The sequence below is a fragment of the Trichomycterus rosablanca genome, chromosome 6, assembly GCF_030014385.1.
Source record: "Trichomycterus rosablanca isolate fTriRos1 chromosome 6, fTriRos1.hap1, whole genome shotgun sequence".
Taxonomy (NCBI): domain Eukaryota; kingdom Metazoa; phylum Chordata; class Actinopteri; order Siluriformes; family Trichomycteridae; genus Trichomycterus; species Trichomycterus rosablanca.
The window spans coordinates 27,236,233-27,255,132 of NC_085993.1; the positions used below are offsets into that span (position 1 = coordinate 27,236,233).

At 41.1% G+C, this 18,900-nt stretch overlaps 1 protein-coding gene across 3 annotated transcripts in view; it reads left to right on the forward strand.

Moving 5' to 3' along the window:
• The window catches only part of LOC134316999 (lysine-specific demethylase 6A-like), a 59,953-nt gene extending 41,527 nt beyond the window's left edge, over positions 1-18,426 (forward strand). For all 3 annotated transcript variants that reach the window (XM_062997630.1, XM_062997629.1, XM_062997628.1), the window contains 3 exons: positions 16,434-16,560; positions 16,655-16,825; positions 17,435-18,426. In XM_062997630.1, coding sequence (XP_062853700.1) covers positions 16,434-16,560; positions 16,655-16,825; positions 17,435-17,464 — 328 coding nt within the window. In that variant the 3' untranslated portion in view covers positions 17,465-18,426. The remainder of the gene's footprint in view (positions 1-16,433; positions 16,561-16,654; positions 16,826-17,434) is intronic.
• The last annotated feature ends 474 nt before the right edge of the window (positions 18,427-18,900 follow it).

Consider the following 18,900-nt stretch of genomic DNA (forward strand, 5'->3'; position numbering starts at 1 on the left):
CCCAGTTTTCGAAGGGAGGGGATCATGCTCTGTTTCAGAATGTCACAGTACATGTTGGAATTCATGTTTCCCTCAATGAACTGCAGCTCCCCAGTGCCAGCAACACTCATGCAGCCCAAGACCATGATGCTACCACCACCATGCTTGACTGTAGGCAAGATACAGTTGTCTTGGTACTTCTCACCAGGGCGCCACCACACATGCTGGACACCATCTGAGCCAAACAAGTTTATCTTGGTCTCGTCAGACCACAGGGCATTCCAGTAATCCATGTTCTTGGACTGCTTGTCTTCAGCAAACTGTTTGCTGGCTTTCTTGTGCGTCAGCTTCCTTCTGGGATGACGACCATGCAGACCGAGTTGATGCAGTGTGCGGCGTATGGTCTGAGCACTGACAGGCTGACCTCCCACGTCTTCAACCTCTGCAGCAATGCTGGCAGCATTCATGTGTCTATTTATTAAAGCCAACCTCTGGATATGACGCCGAACACGTGGACTCAACTTCTTTGGTCGACCCTGGCGAAGCCTGTTCCGAGTGGAACCTGTCCTGGAAAACCGCTGTATGACCTTGGCCACCATGCTGTAGCTCAGTTTCAGGGTGTTGGCAATCTTCTTATAGCCCAGGCCATCTTTGTGGAGAGCAACAATTCTATTTCTCACATCCTCAGAGAGTTCTTTGCCATGAGGTGCCATGTTGAATATCCAGTGGCCAGTATGAGAGAATTGTACCCAAAACACCAAATTTAACAGCCCTGCTCCCCATTTACACCTGGGACCTTGACACATGACACCAGGGAGGGACAACGACACATTTGGGCACAATTTGGACATGTTCACTGTGGGGTGTACTCACTTATGTTGCCAGCTATTTAGACATTAATGGCTGTGTGTTGAGTTATTTTCAGAAGACATTAAATCTACACTGCTATACAAGCTGTACACTGACTACTCTAAGTTATATCCAAGTTTCATGTCTATAGTGTTGTCCCATGAAAAGATATAATGAAATATTTGCAGAAATGTGAGGGGTGTACTCACTTTTGTGATACACTGTATATATATATATATATATATATATATATATATATATATATATATATATATATATATATATATATATATATATATATATATATATATATATATTTAAGCAATACAACACGAGAGGGAGTGTGAGCCAAATCACAGCCGTGATGTTATTCGCGATAACACACTCCCTCTCGTGTTCTATTGCTTTTATACAACAGTTTTTGCAAAATAAAGAAAAAAATAAATCAAAGAAGCCCTGAATTTCATATTGAATATGCTTTAGTATTGACAATACATTCTGCCAAAAAGTAGTTCCACAACGAATTAGTTGCTGCTATGCAAAGGTAAAAATTCCCTACCCTGCTTTAACACAATAGCCTAAAAAATGCATGTAGTTTAACACTACAAAGTAACGCTAGTTTGGAATAAAAATAAGTGAAGATGAATAAGCGAAGATGAAAGGAAAAGGAGAAAAAGCATATATAAATACAAATATATATATTTGTATAAATACACACATACACTGCCTGGCCAAAAAAAAGGTTACCACCTGATTTAATAGGTAAGAGCCTCCCATTGGATATATGACTGAATATGTTCAAAAAGACAAAGGTTTTCATGGGGTGTCCTAACTTTTTCACATTATATACAGTGAAGCCCGAAATTATTCATACCCCTGGAGAATTTTGATTTAAAGTTACTTTTATTCAACCAGCAATTTTCTTTTTGACCGGAAATGACACAGGCGTCTCCCAGAACATAATAAGACGATGTACAAGAGGCATCATTGTGGAAAAAAATATTTCTCAGCTTTTATTTACATTTGAACAAAAAGTGGCATGTCCAAAATTATTCATACCCTTCTCAATAATCAATAGAAAAGCCTTTATTGGCCATTACAGCAATCATACGCTTCCTATAATTGCTGACCAGCTTTTTGCATGTCTCCACTGGTATTTTTGCCCATTCATCTTTAGCGATGAGCTCCAACTCTTTCAGGTTGGAGGGTCTCCTTGCCATCACCCTGATCTTTAGCTCCCTCCACAGATTCTTAATTGGATTCAAGTCAGGACTCTGGCTGGGCCACTGCAAAACGTTAATGTTTTTGTCCGCTAACCATTTCTTCACCACTTTTGCTGTGTGTTTTGGGTCGTTGTCATACTGGTGCCCAAGGCCAAGTTTCTCTGCAGACTGCCTGATGATGTTGTTGAGAATCTTGATGTATTGCTCTTTTTTCATGGTGCCGTTTACTGTGATTAGGTTCCCTGGTCCATTGGCTGAAAAACACCCCCAAATCATTAGGTTCCCACCACCATGTTTGACAGTGGGGATGGTGTTCTTAGGTTTGAAGGCTTCTCCTTTTTTACGCCAAATGAAGGATACATCATTGTGGCCAAACAATTCAATTTTTCTTCTTCTTTGTCCAAATGAGCATTTGCAAAGGCCAAGTGGGCTTTTGTGTGCCTTTTCTGGAGAAGTGGCGTCCTCCTTGGTTTGCGTCCGTGGAACCCAGCAGTGTGCAGTGTCCTTTGGACTGTCTGCCTGGAGACGTTGCCACCAGCAGAGCCCAGATTCACCAGGATGGCCTTGGTGGTGATCCTTGGATTCTTTTTCACCTCTCTCACTATCCTCCTGGCCAGCACAGGTGTCACTTTTGGCTTCCGACCACGTCCTCTGAGATTTTCCACAGTGCGGAATGTCTTGTATTTTTTAACAATACTTTGCACTGTAGCCACTGGAACTTGAAAACATTTAGATATGGCCTTATAGCCCTTTCCTGACTTGTGAGCAGCCACAATGCGCAGCTGCAGGTCCTTAGTGAGCTCCTTTGTCTTAGCCATGACTGTCCACAAACCAACTGCAGAGAGCTGCTGTTTTTCACCTGTTGAGTTGATTAAAACAGCTGTTCCCAATGAATCAGGGTAATTAGGATGCTTTACAACAGCTTGGACTATTTGGAATGGTGTAGAACTTTGGATTTTCCCACAGACTGTGACAGTTTGCAAAGGGTATGAATAATTTTGGACATGCCACTTTTTGTTCAAATGTAAATAAAAGCTAAGAAATATTTTTTTCCACAATGATGCCTCTTGTACATCATCTTATTATGTTCTGGGAGACGCCTATGTCATTTCCGGTCAACAAAAAAAAATTGCTGGTTGAATAAAAGTAACTTTAAGTCGAAATTCGCCAGGGGTATGAATCATTTCAGGCTTTACTGTATATACAGTGAGGAAAATAAGTATTTGATCCCCTGCTGATTTTGTAAGTTTACCCCCTTACAAAGACTTGAACAGTCTATAATTTTTATGGAAGGTTTATTTTAACAGAGAGAGACAGAATATCAACAAAAAATCCAGAAAAAAAACATTAAATAAAAGTTATAAATTAATTTGTATTTAATTAAGGGAAATAAGTATTTGATCCCCTACCAACCAGCAAGAATTCTGACCCTCACAGACCGGTTATGTGCACAAAAGGCACACAAATTAGTCCTGTCCCTGTATAAAAGACTCCTGTCACAGAATCAGTTTCTTCCGTTCAAATCACTCGACCACCATGGGTAAGACCAAAGAACTATCAAAGGACGTCAGGGACAAGATTGTAGACCTGCACAAGGCTGGAATGGGCTACAAGACCATCAGCAAGACGCTTGGTGAGAAGGAGACCACTGTTGGCATGATAAATCGAAAATGGAAGAAATACAAGATCACAGTCAATCGCCCTCGCTCTGGAGCTCCATGCAAGATCTCACCTCGTGGGGTAAGAATGATTCTGAGAAAGGTGAGGTCAGCCCAGAATTACACGGGAGGAGCTTGTCAATGATCTCAAGGGAGCTGGGAGCAGAGAAATGCTGGATAAGACCCCAAGTACACCATCCCCACTGGGCATTTCTCTGCCTCTAAACACGACGAGTGGAGTTGATCCCAAAGAGCTCAATTTTGGTCTCATCTGACCATATCACATTCTCCCAAGCTTTCTCGGAATCATTCAGGTGTTCATTGGCAAACTTCAGACGGGCCTGTACATGAGCCTTCTTGAGCAAAGGGACTTTGCGGGCACTGCAGGATCTCAATCCATTACGGCGAAGTGTGTTACTAATGGTTTTCTTGGTGACTGTGCTCCCAGCTCCCTTGAGATCATTGACAAGCTCCTCCCGTGTAATTCTGGGCTGACCTCACCTTTCTCAGAATCATTCTTACCCCACGAGGTGAGATCTTGCATGGAGCTCCAGAGCGAGGGCGATTGACTGTGATCTTCTATTTCTTCCATTTTCGAATTATCGCACCCAACAGTGGTCTCCTTCTCACCAAGCGTCTTGCTGATGGTCTTGTAGCCCATTCCAGCCTTGTGCAGGTCTACAATCTTGTCCCTGACGTCCTTTGATAGCTCTTTGGTCTTGCCCATGGTGGTCGAGAGATTTGAACGGAAGAAACTGATTCTGTGACAGGAGTCTTTTATACAGGGACAGGACTAATTTGTGTGCCTTTTGTGCACATAACCGGTCTGTGGGGGTTAGAATTCTTGCAGGTTGGTAGGGGATCAAATACTTATTTCCCTTAATTAAATACAAATTAATTTATAACTTTTATTTAATGTTTTTTTTCTGGATTTTTTGTTGATATTCTGTCTCTCTGTTAAAATAAACCTTCCAGCTCCTTCAGTGACAGGCTGCTTCACCCTAAATGTGGGAAGGAGCGGTACCGTAGGTCCTTCCTTCCTGCTGCTGTTAGATTATACAACCAGCACTGCTCCAGATAGATCACACTTTAAATTATTATTCATTAAAATGTGCAAATTTTTTTTTTTTTCCCCCATGTGTAACTATTACAATGTGCAATATTCTCACGTGCAGTTATTGTAAATATTTGTAAATATTTTTAGAGTTTTCTGACTTTTTATTATTATTGTTATACATTGTACTATTTTTATTTTTTATCGTCTATTTTTATTTTTTTACTGAGTGCTGTACTATCCCTTTGCTGCTGCAACAATGTGAATTTCCCCATTGTGGGACTAATAAAGGATTATCTTATCTTATCTTATCTTATAAAAATTATAGACTGTTCAAGTCTTTGTAAGTGGGTAAACTTACAAAATCAGCAGGGGATCAAATACTTATTTTCCCCACTGTATATGTATATATATATATATATATATATATATATATATATATATATATATATATATATATATACAGTATATACATATATACAGTGTATCACAAAACTGAGTACACCCCTCACATTTCTGCAGATATTTAAGTATATCTTTTCATGGGACAACACTGACAAAATGACACTTTGACACAATGAAAAGTAGTCTGTGTGCAGCTTATATAACAGTGTAAATTTATTCTTCCCTCAAAATAACTCAATATACAGCCATTAATGTCTAAACCACCGGCAACAAAAGTGAGTACACCCCTAAGAGACTACACCCCTAAATGTCCAAATTGAGCACTGCTTGTCATTTTCCCTCCAAAATGTCATGTGATTTGTTAGTGTTACTAGGTCTCAGGTGTGCATAGGGAGCAGGTGTGTTCAATTTAGTAGTACAGCTCTCACACTCTCTTATACTGGTCACTGAAAGTTCCAACATGGCACCTCATGGCAAAGAACTCTCTGAGGATCTTAAAAGACGAATTGTTGCGCTACATGAAGATGGCCAAGGCTACAAGAAGATTGCCAACACCCTGAAACTGAGCTGCAGCACAGTGGCCAAGATCATCCAGCGTTTTAAAAGAGCAGGGTCCACTCAGAACAGACCTCGCGTTGGTCGTCCAAAGAAGCTGAGTGCACGTGCTCAGCGTCACATCCAACTGCTGTCTTTGAAAGATAGGCGCAGGAGTGCTGTCAGCATTGCTGCAGAGATTGAAAAGGTGGGGGGTCAGCCTGTCAGTGCTCAGACCATACGCCGCACACTACATCAAATTGGTCTGCATGGCTGTCACCCCAGAAGGAAGCCTCTTCTGAAGTCTCTACACAAGAAAGCCCGCAAACAGTATTACTGGAACCATGTCCTATGGTCTGATGAGACCAAGATTAATTTGTTTGGTTCAGATGGTCTCAAGCATGTGTGGCGGCAATCAGGTGAGGAGTACAAAGATAAGTGTGTCATGCCTACAGTTAAGCATGGTGGTGGGAATGCCATGGTCTGGGGCTGCATGAGTGCAGCAGGTGTTGGGGAGTTACATTTCATTGAGGGACACATGAACTCCAATATGTACTGTGAAATACTGAAGCAGAGCATGATCCCCTCCCTCCGGAAACTGGGTCGCAGGGCAGTGTTCCAGCATGATAATGACCCCAAACACACCTCTAAGACGACCACTGCTTTATTGAAGAGGCTGAGGGTAAAGGTGATGGACTGGCCAAGCATGTCTCCAGACCTAAACCCAATAGAACATCTTTGGGGCATCCTCAAGCGGAAGGTGGAGGAGTGCAAAGTCTCGAATATCCGCCAGCTCCGTGATGTCGTCATGGAGGAGTGGAAAAGCATTCCAGTGGCAACCTGTGAAGCTCTGGTAAACTCCATGCCCAGGAGAGTTAAGGCAGTTCTGGGAAATAATGGTGGCCACACAAAATATTGACACTTCAGAAACTTTCACTAAGGGGTGTACTCACTTTTGTTGTTGGTGGTTTAGACATTAATGGCTGTTACACAAAATGTTCTGTGTAAACTGAGGGTCCTGTTCCAATTTTTGTTTTGCCCATTCTGCAAATTCAGTGCGCCGATCTGGGTCATCCTCGTTAAGATGCTGCAGCAGCTGGAGTTTGTAAGGGTGCCATTTGTGAGTAGCTAATATCCGCCGAAGGGATGTTCGACTGATGCCACTCTCCAGTGACATGCGGCGAGTGCTACGCTGTGGGCTCTTGCTGAATGAAGCTAGGACAGCCACTGATGTTTCTTCATTAGTGACAGTTTTCATGTGTCCACATTTTGGCAAATCCAACACTGAACCAGTTTCACGAAACTTGGCAAGCAGTTTGCTAACTGTAGCATGGGAGATGGGTGGTCTCGTAGGGTGTCTTGCATTGAAATCTGCTGCAATGACCCGGGTACTGCGTTCACCAGACATCAACACAATTTCTATCCGCTCCTTACGTGTTAACCTCTGTGACATGTCAATGGCTGTAAACAAAGAGAAGCTTGTAAATAACTCATGAAAGAATAAAGTTACGTTAAAACCAAGCACACCATTGTTTTTCTTGTGAAATTCTCAATAAGTTTGATGTCACATGACCCTCTTCCCATTGGAAAAAACTAAAGTTGGATCCAAAATGGCCGACTTCAAAATGGCCACCATGGTCACCACCCATCTTGAAAAGTTTTCCCCCTCCCATATACTAATGTGCCACAAACAGGAAGTTAATATCACCAACCATTCCCATTTAATTTAGGTGTATCCATATAAATGGCCCACCCTGTACTTAAATATCTGCAGAAATGTGAGGGGTGTACTCACTTTTGTGATACACTGTATATATATATATATATATATATATATATATATTTACTTACACTGTATATATACTGTATATACACACTGTATATACATACTGTATATTCACACTGTATATACATATTGTATATACACTGCCTGGCCAAAAAAAAGGTCAACACCTGGATTTAACTAAGCAAATAGGTAAGAGCCTCCCATTGGATAATAACTGCATGAGTGATTGTTTCAGCTGGCAACAAGTTATTTAACCCTAACTTCTCATTTGTTAAACAACCATGCCGAAGGACACATCCTGTGGTCGTGGAAAATATGTTAATCTGTTTCAGAAGGGTCAAATTATTGGCATGCATCAAGCAGAGAAAACATCTAAGGAGATTGCTGAAACTACTAAAATCGGGTTAAGAACTGTCCAACGCATTATTAAAAAGTGGAAGGACAGTGGGGAAACATCATCTTCGAGGAAGGAATGTGGTCGGAAAAAAATCTTGAATGATCGGCGATCACTTAAACGTTTGGTGAAATCAAATCGTAGAAAAACTACAGTAGAACTGAGGGATATGTTTAATAGTGAAAGTAGAGCATTTCCACACGCACAATGCGAAGGGAACTCGAGGGATTGGGACTAAACAGCTGTGTAGCCTTAAGAAAACCACTTGTCAGTGAGGCTAACCGGCAATAACGGCTTCAATTTGCTAGGGAGCATAAAGATTGGACTCTGGAGAAATGGAAGGAGGTCATGTGGTCTGATGAGTCCAGATTTACCCTGTTCCAGAGTGATGGGCGCATCAGGGTAAGAAGTGAGGCGGCTGAAGTGATGCACCCGTCATGCCTAGTGCTTACCGTACAAGCCTGTGGGGGCAGTGCTATGATCTGGGGTTGCTGCAGTTGGTCAGGTCTAGGTTCAGCAACGTTATGTGCCCAAAGAATGAGGTCAGCTGACTACCTGAATATACTGAACGACCAGGTTATTCCATCAATGGATTTCTTCTTCCCTGATGGCAAGGGCATATTCCAAGATGACAATGCCAGGATTCATCGGGCTCAAATTGTGAAAGAGTGGTTCAGGGAGCATGAGACATCATTTTCACACATGGATTGGCCACCACAGAGTCCAGACCTGAACCCCATTGAGAATCTTTGGGATGTGCTGGAGAAGACTTTGCGCAGTGGTCCAAATCGAAAAATTAATGCAACTCTGGACAGAAATAAATGTTGTGACATTGCAGAAGCTTGTGGAAAGGATGCCACAGCGAATGCTTGCCGTAATCAAAGCTAAAGGCGGTCCAACGTAATATTAGAGTGTGTTGGCCAGGCAGTGTGTGTGTGTGTATATATATATATATATATATATATATATATATATATATATAGTGTATCACAAAAGTAAGTACACATTTCTGCAAATATTTCATTATATCTTTTCATGGGACAACACTATAGACATGAAACTTGGATATAACTTAGAGTAGTCAGTGTATAGCTTGTATAGCAGTGTAGATTTACTGTCTTCTGAAAATAACTCAACACATAGCCATTAATGTTTAAATAGCTGGCAACAAAAGTGAGTACACCCCACAGTGAACATGTCCAAATTGTGTCCAAATTGTGCCCAAATGTGTCGTTGTCCCTCCCTGGTGTCATGTGTCAAGGTCCCAGGTGTAAATGGGGAGCAGGGCTGTTAAATTTGGTGTTTTGGGTACAATTCTCTCATACTGGCCACTGGATATTCAACATGGCACCTCATGGCAAAGAACTCTCTGAGGATGTGAGAAATAGAATTGTTGCTCTCCACAAAGATGGCCTGGGCTATAAGAAGATTGCTAACACCCTGAAACTGAGCTACAGCATGGTGGCCAAGGTCATACAGCGGTTTTCCAGGACATGTTCCACTCGGAACAGGCTTCGCCAGGGTCGACCAAAGAAGTTGAGTCCACGTGTTCAGCGTCATATCCAGAGGTTGGCTTTAAAAAATAGACACATGAGTGCTGCCAGCATTGCTGCAGAGGTTGAAGACGTGGGAGGTCAGCCTGTCAGTGCTCAGACCATACGCCGCACACTGCATCAACTCGGTCTGCATGGTCGTCATCCCAGAAGGAAGCTGACGCACAAGAAAGCCCGCAAACAGTTTGCTGAAGACAAGCAGTCCAAGAACATGGATTACTGGAACGCCCTGTGGTCTGACGAGACCAAGATAAACTTGTTTGGCTCAGATGGTGTCCAGCATGTGTGGCGGCGCCCTGGTGAGAAGTACCAAGACAACTGTATCTTGCCTACAGTCAAGCATGGCGGTGGTAGCATCATGGTCTTGGGCTGCATGAGTGTTGCTGGCACTGGGGAGCTGCAGTTCATTGAGGGAAACATGAATTCCAACATGTACTGTGACATTCAGAAACAGAGCATGATCACCTTCCTTCGAAAACTGGGCCTCATGGCAGTTTTCCAACAGGATAACGACCCCAAACACAACCTCCAAGATGACAACTGCCTTGCTGAGGAAGCTGAAGGTAAAGGTGATGGACTAAACCCAATTGAGCACCTGTGGCGCATCCTCAAGTGGAAGGTGGAGGAGTTCAAGGTGTCTAACATCCACCAGCTCCGTGATGTCATCATGGAGGAGTGGAAGAGGATTCCAGTAGCAACCTGTGCAGCTCTGGTGAATTCCATGCCCAGGAGGGTTAAGGCAGTGCTGGATAATAATGGTGGTCACACAAAATATTGACACTTTGGGCACAATTTGGACATGTTCACTGTGGGGTGTACTCACTTATGTTGCCAGCCATTTAGACATTAATGGCTGTGTGTTGAGTTATTTTCAGAAGACAATAAATCTACACTGCTATACAAGTTGTACACTGACTACTCTAAGTTATATACAAGTTTTATTTCTATAGTGTTGTCCCATGAAAAGATATAATAAAATATTTGCAGAAATGTGAGGGGTGTACTCACTTTTGTGATACATTGTATATATACAGTGGTGTTCAAAAAAATAGCAGTGATTTTAAAGAAGTGAATAAAGCGCAAAATCATTACAATAACTTTTATTTCCATGAATGCAAATGCACTGAAAATACTACACTTTCAATTCTAAATCAAGACATTAACAAAATTTAGCCAGTTTGTGTTAATCCTTTACAGAAAGTTAAGAAAAATGAATATTAGGCTGTTCAAAAAAAATAGCAGTGCCAGCATTTTTCTTTAAAAACTCAAAAAATTTATCTATAAACTAAAAAAATGTTTACTTTAAATTACCAAACTAATATTTAGTGGCATAACAATTGTTTCCGAGATCTGTGTTGCATGGAGTTGACCAACTTCTGGCACCTCTGAACAGGTTTTTCAAGCCAATGATTAGACTACATTCCACAGTTCTTCTGCATTTTTGGGTTTTCCTCAAAAGAACGCACTTCAGATGTCAGCCCACAAGTTCTCTATGGGATTGAAGTCAGGGGATTGGGCTGGCCACTCTATTACCTCAATCTTGTTTGTCTGTAACCATAATGTTTTGGGTCATTGTCATGTTGAAACACTCATTTTAAGGACATTTCTTCTTCGACATAGGGCAACATGATCTCCTCAAGTATTCTGATATATTTAAATTGATCCATGATCCCTCGTATGCGATAAATAGGCGTAACACCACGGTATGAGAAACATCCCCATATCATCATTTTGTACCACCATGCTTCACAGTGAACTTTGGCTTGAATTCCGTGCTCGGGGGTCGTCTGACAAACTGTCTACGGCCACTAGACCCAAAAAGAACAATTTTGCTTTCACCAGTCCACAAAATGTTGAGCCATTTCTCTTCGGACCAGCCAATGTGTTCCTTGGCAAATTTGAACCCATTCAGGACACGTCTTTTTCTTAACAACAGGACTTTGCAAGGAGTTCTTGCTGGTAAATTGGCTTCACTTAATCATTTCCGTACTTACTGGTAACTTCAGGTTCAGGTTCACCTGGAGGTGATTATTGGCTGAACCTTTGCCATTTTGGCTATTCTTCGATCCATTCGAACAGTAGTTCCACGTTTCTTTCTGCGTCTTTCAGATTTTGGTTGTCACTTCAAGGCATTTGAGATCATTTTAGCTGAGCAGCCAATAATTTGCTGCAATTCTCTGTATGTTTTTTCCCTCTACAATCAACTTTTTAATCAAAGTATGCTGTTCATCAGAACAATGTCTGGAACAACCCATTTTACCCAGTATTTCAAAAGGAAATGTGCTATGACCAACCTGTGCAACATTTGCCACCCTCCTACATTAAATAAGGGACAAAATTGACCCCCGTTCTTCAGCAGAATGAATGACTTCACCAATTGAACTCCTCACTGCTATTATTTTGAACAAGCCCCTTTCAATCAATGCTTCAATTACTCAGAATGAGCAGCATGCATGTCCTAATTGTTGGGTTTGTTTTGTTTTCATTACTCTACTACACTTTCAGGCAAATTATTTGCTATGTAGAAATAGCATTTCTACTAACAACAGTGATTTATTAGGTTAATGGTGTTGGACTGCTATTTTTTTGAACACCACTGTATATATATATATATATATATATATATGTGCGTGCGTGTCAGTCAATTTATTTATACATAAATTCACCAAGCAAATACCAAAAATGGGTTGCAGTTTGTCTTTCGACTTCACTCGCAAAATCCGCGATGGGACTGAAGCTCCCAGTGATTAAGTGACGGTGTAGATCTCAAAATAGCTGTCAATCAAAACGGGATTCAGCCTTTTCGACTGATCCTCCAATCATCTTGCAGAAGCTCCGCGTCCAGACTTGCCCACAGCTCCATTCACCCCAGAGACGCTCAGCGTAACGCATTTGTAGTCAATGAAATTATAACACAACTGTACATATTTGACCATTTAATTATTGACATTTTAGGGGAAGCTGAGCTTCCCTTGCAGTCTTAGAGAAATTGCCACTGATATATATATATATATATATATATATATATATATATATATATATATATATACAGTATATATATATATATATATATATATATATATATATATATATATATATATATATATATATATATATATATATATATACAGGGGTTGGACAAAATAACTGAAACACCTGTCATTTTAGTGTGGGAGGTTTCATGGCTAAATTGGACCAGTCTGGTGGCCAATCTTCATTAATTGCACATTGCACCAGTAAGAGCAGAGTGTGAAGGTTCAATTAGCAGGGTTAGAGCACAGTTTTGCTCAAAATATTGCAATGCACACAACATTATGGGTGACATACCAGAGTTCAAAAGAGGACAAATTGTTGGTGCACGTCTTGCTGGCGCATCTGTGACCAAGACAGCAAGTCTTTGTGATGTATCAAGAGCCACGGTATCCAGGGTAATGTCAGCATACCACCAAGAAGGACAAACCACATCCAACAGGATTAACTGTGGACGCAAGAGGAAGCTGTCTGAAAGGGATGTTCGGGTGCTAACCCGGATTGTATCCAAAAAACATAAAACCACGGCTGCCCAAATCACGGCAGAATTAAATGTGCACCTCAACTCTCCTGTTTCCACCAGAACTGTCCGTCGGGAGCTCCACAGGGTCAATATACACGGCCGGGCTGCTATAGCCAAACCTTTGGTCACTCGTGCCAATGCCAAACGTCGGTTTCAATGGTGCAAGGAGCGCAAATCTTGGGCTGTGGACAATGTGAAACATGTATTGTTCTCTGATGAGTCCACCTTTACTGTTTTCCCCACATCCGGGAGAGTTACGGTGTGGAGAAGCCCCAAAGAAGCGTACCACCCAGACTGTTGCATGCCCAGAGTGAAGCATGGGGGTGGATCAGTGATGGTTTGGGCTGCCATATCATGGCATTCCCTTGGCCCAATACTTGTGCTAGATGGGCGCGTCACTGCCAAGGACTACCGAACCATTCTGGAGGACCATGTGCATCCAATGGTGGTGCCGTGTATCAGGATGACAATGCACCAATACACACAGCAAGACTGGTGAAAGATTGGTTTGATGAACATGAAAGTGAAGTTGAACATCTCCCATGGCCTGCACAGTCACCAGATCTAAATATTATTGAGCCACTTTGGGGTGTTTTGGAGAAGCGAGTCAGGAAACGTTTTCCTCCACCAGCATCATGTAGTGACCTGGCCACTATCCTGCAAGAAGAATGGCTTAAAATCCCTCTGACCACTGTGCAGGACTTGTATATGTCATCTCCAAGACGAATTGACGCTGTATTGGCCGCAAAAGGAGGCCCTACACCATACTAATAAATTATTGTGGTCTAAAACCAGGTGTTTCAGTTATTTTGTCCAACCCCTGTATATATATATATAAATTATTGTGGTCTAAAACCAGGTGTTTCAGTTATTTTGTCCAACCCCTGTATATATATATATATATATATATATATATATATATATATATATATATATATATATATATACAGTGTATCACAAAAGTGAGTACACCCCTCACATTTCTGCAGATATTTAAGTATATCTTTTCATGGGACAACACTGACAAAATGACACTTTGACACAATGAAAAGTAGTCTGTGTGCAGCTTATATAACAGTGTAAATTTATTCTTCCCTCAAAATAACTCAATATACAGCCATTAATGTCTAAACCACCAGCAACAAAAGTGAGTACACCCCTAAGAGACTACACCCCTAAATGTCCAAATTGAGCACTGCTTGTCATTTTCCCTCCAAAATGTCATGTGACTCGTTAGTGTTACTAGGTCTCAGGTGTGCATAGGGAGCAGGTGTGTTCAATTTAGTAGTACAGCTCTCACACTCTCTCATACTGGTCACTGAAAGTTCCAACATGGCACCTCATGGCAAAGAACTCTCTGAGGATCTTAAAAGACGAATTGTTGCGCTACATGAAGATGGCCAAGGCTACAAGAAGATTGCCAACACCCTGAAACTGAGCTGCAGCACAGTGGCCAAGATCATCCAGCGTTTTAAAGAGCAGGGTCCACTCAGAACAGACCTCGCGTTGGTCGTCCAAAGAAGCTGAGTGCACGTGCTCAGCGTCACATCCAACTGCTGTCTTTGAAAGATAGGCGCAGGAGTGCTGTCAGCATTGCTGCAGAGATTAAAAAGGTGGGGGGTCAGCCTGTCAGTGCTCAGACCATACGCCGCACACTACATCAAATTGGTCTGCATGGCTGTCACCGCAGAAGGAAGCCTCTTCTGAAGTCTCTACACAAGAAAGCCCGCAAACAGTTTGCTGAAGACATGTCAACAAAGGACATGGATTACTGGAACCATGTCCTATGGTCTGATGAGACCAAGATTAATTTGTTTGGTTCAGATGGTCTCAAGCATGTGTGGCGGCAATCAGGGGAGGAGTACAAAGATAAGTGTGTCATGCCTACAGTCAAGCATGGTGGTGGGAATGCCATGGTCTGGGGCTGCATGAGTGCAGCAGGTGTTGGGGAGTTACATTTCATTGAGGGACACATGAACTCCAATATGTACTGTGAAATACTGAAGCAGAGCATGATCCCCTTCCTCCGGAAACTGGGTCGCAGGGCAGTGTTCCAGCATGATAATGACCCCAAACACACCTCTAAGACGACCACTGCTTTATTGAAGAGGCTGAGGGTAAAGGTGATGGACTGGCCAAGCATGTCTCCAGACCTAAATCCAATAGAACATCTTTGGGGCATCCTCAAGCGGAAGGTGGAGGAGCGCAAAGTCTCGAATATCCGCCAGCTCCGTGATGTCGTCATGGAGGAGTGGAAAAGCATTCCAGTGGCAACCTGTGAAGCTCTGGTAAACTCCATGCCCAGGAGAGTTAAGGCAGTTCTGGGAAATAATGGTGGCCACCCAAAATATTGACACTTCAGGAACTTTCACTAAGGGGTGTACTCACTTTTGTTGCCGGTGGTTTAGACATAAATGGCTGTATATTGAGTTATTTTGAGGGAAGAATAAATTTACACTGTTATATAAGCTGCACACAGACTACTTTTCATTGTGTCAAAGTGTCATTTTGTCAGTGTTGTCCCATGAAAAGATATACTTAAATATTTGCAGAAATGTGAGGGGTGTACTCACTTTTGTGATACACTGTATATATATATATATATATAGACATACGTGTGTGTGTGTGTGTACTATACAATTAATGTTAGCTGTCCCTTTAACAAATAAAATGACGTTTGCAGTCTCCCAACCACCACTGGTGAAGTGCACAGTAATACCGTTATACTGAAGTATGACTCCACTGATTGTACAACTTGATCACAGGTCTGTTGTAGAAAAGTGGACGACTTTAAATATCTGCGCTTCCAGCTTGCTTCAGTGTTGTTGGTATAACGTGGGTATAGCAATTAAACAGAAGTATTTTCGCCCCAGTAGTAACGCGGCTTAGCCGGTTGCTTTTTTGCAACAACCGTGCTCTGACAAACCGTACAGTATATAGCGTTTTAATCTGTGTTGGAACAAAAATAAAAACTTTTAAACTGCCGACACGGCTCATTTTCTGTTTTTTTTTTTCCAACCATAACTAAGGAAGCCTCTTTTATCTGTTAAGACTGTTATGTTAACACTTTCTGGTTAGCAAGTGAGCTGTATTTAATCTGCACAACGCTTCATAGCGCTTTTAGCGGCAAACAATATTATATGATTTGCAGCCTACTGAAGTTTCCGCTGTTGTATTAACTGTACTATGGTATGGCGGTATATGAAAAATCCATACCATATCCATACCATATCCATACTGGTCAAAAAGTATGCACAAATCATTGCTGTCTCTTATTACATTTTGTCTGCTGTCCCAAACTCTATTTGTATAATAGTGAATTAATTTCATGTTATCAATAAGGTAGGCCTTCTTATATTGTCTATAAAATGATTTGGGCTCAAGGATTACTCTGTACACCAGTTTTGTTTTTAAATGTGACCATTTTGACCATTGTGGCTTCTAGGTTCTGTTTGCTGCGCACACTGAAACAGTGTCAGACGGTGAAGGAGGCCCTGGTGACAGCGGGAAAGGAGACCATATGGCACGGAAGGAGCAGGGATGAACCCGCACACTACTGCACCATCTGTGAGGTGGGTCATGAAACAGCAATGTAAATGCATTTAAAAAGGTTTTAGTATATGTAAGGATAACAGCAATATAAAATAATAAACTGAAATGTTGCAGGTGGAAGTTTTCAACCTTTTGTTTGTCACGAGTGATAGCTACTCCCGAAGGACGTTTGTGGTTCATTGCCAGGACTGTGCACGCAAGGGCAGCAGTGACCTGAATGGCTTTGTGGTGCTAGAACAGTACAGAATGGAGGACCTCATGCAGGTCTACGACCAGTTTTCATTAGTGAGTCCTCATCATAACACTTTTACCAGCTGAAACTTGCTTTTGTGCCAAGCCTCAGTTACGATTACGTTACATTAATGAATTCATTACATTTGACACAGAGCTTGTGATGGGCCCTGTGATGGATTTATGCCCTGTCATGGATTTATGCCCTGTCTAGGGTGTTTTGTGGTGGACTCAGTCCCATCTCAACCCTAACCAGGAGTCCGGTTTTCACCCTGGCCCGACACCTGGCCATTATCTAATGGTTAGATGAAGATCTGGGATGAATGGCTCTCTATTTTATATATTATACACTATAAAGGGTGTAAAAGCCAGTGTTTCAAGCCAGAGTAATGCACTATATATAAAGTATGTAGCTATATAAGAATATTGCATATATATATTGCATTTTCCGATTTTGACTAAGTTTACAGCCACATGATGGCAGCCACTTGCTTGTTCAGTGTAATAAATTAGCTTATTGGAGTTACTTTATTACTGCTTAATATCTGAATGGCCGGTTTTTATTACTTATGCTGCAAAATTGCTGTTTTATTATTTAAAACCAACCAAGTTATTAAAATTTCATGTTTTTGAGTTCTCATGTTGTTTCTCTTGTTGTTTTAGGCTCCTCCACTGCATTCATCTTCATCTTGACATTAAGACTGTAGTTGTGGACAATATTGCATTACAGGAACTTTATGAAATGGACCATTTTATGATATTCAGGAAAGTCAAGACAGTCCGGTGCTTGGCTTGTGTCCTTAGTGACGGCCCAGGGCTGCCAGCTGAAGCAGCTGTGTGTGTCTATGCAACCCGTTTGGTAAAGTGCAGCGCGTATTGTTGGCCTACAGGGGGCGGAAGGAGGATGCACATCCTCTCACCAGACTGCTTCCTCCTATACAGCTCAGCTCTGCTTCTCCAGAGAAGTGAAATTAAAATACAGGGGAGAAATTATTGGGAAAATATTTTGTATATATTGTCTGTCACAACTGGCTTCGTCACTTAAAAGACTACTGACTTGAGATTTTCCCCCTTTTTATTTCTTTTTTTTTTGTACTTTGTTAATGGGCTGATACACAATTCTTTTTTCCTTGTGTCTCAAAGGTTCCCTTATGTGAGGGGACACTAGCCTAGCTGGTCTTTTTGTATGGTAGATAGCAATTTTACCACTTCTTTGGATGACAAAATGTACAAAAAAAAATTTGTAATGTGAAAATTAGGTGATATAATTTTTTACTGCTTTTATGTTTTATTGGTCTTGTTATTATAAATCCATGATGTTCAATATTTTGTTTTTTATGTAAGAAAAAGGAAAAATAATGAGGAAGAAAAAAAAAAAATACCAGCCAAGTCACAAAGCAGAAATGGATTGCACATAGACTGAGGAATAAAGTTTAAATTGTGATTTTTTTTCCCCCTTTGGTTGTTTCTAATCTTGATGTACATTTACACTATTTATAAATACATATTTATTGCTTGGAAGATATTTGTTGATGGAATGCTGTTATTTTTTCCCAGAGAACCTGCCATTAAATTTGAAGGAGTTTTGTCGTTTAAACGTTACTCCTGCATTTTCTATATAGAAATAAAACTGCTTAGCAAGCATTGTACAGAAACCATGAAATTGTTTTATTGTTTGAAAATGTTTTATGAGTTATTAAAACAAGTTGACAATATGCTTATGCACATCTTATTTAAAATGCTCTTTAAAGTGACATGGCCTACTGTTTTTGCATTTATTTGTATGTCAATGCATATATATATATATATATATATATATATATATATATATATACAGTGTATCACAAAAGTGAGTACACCCCTCACATTTCTGCAAATATTTCATTATATCTTTTCATGGGACAACACTATAGACATGAAACTTGGATATAACTTAGAGTAGTCAGTGTACAGCTTGTATAGCAGTGTAGATTTACTGTCTTCTGAAAATAACTCAACACACAGCCATTAATGTCTAAATAGCTGGCAACATAAGTGAGTACACCCCACAGTGAACATGTCCAAATTGTGCCCAAATGTGTCGTTGTTCCTCCCTGGTGTCATGTGTCAAGGTCCCAGGTGTAAATGGG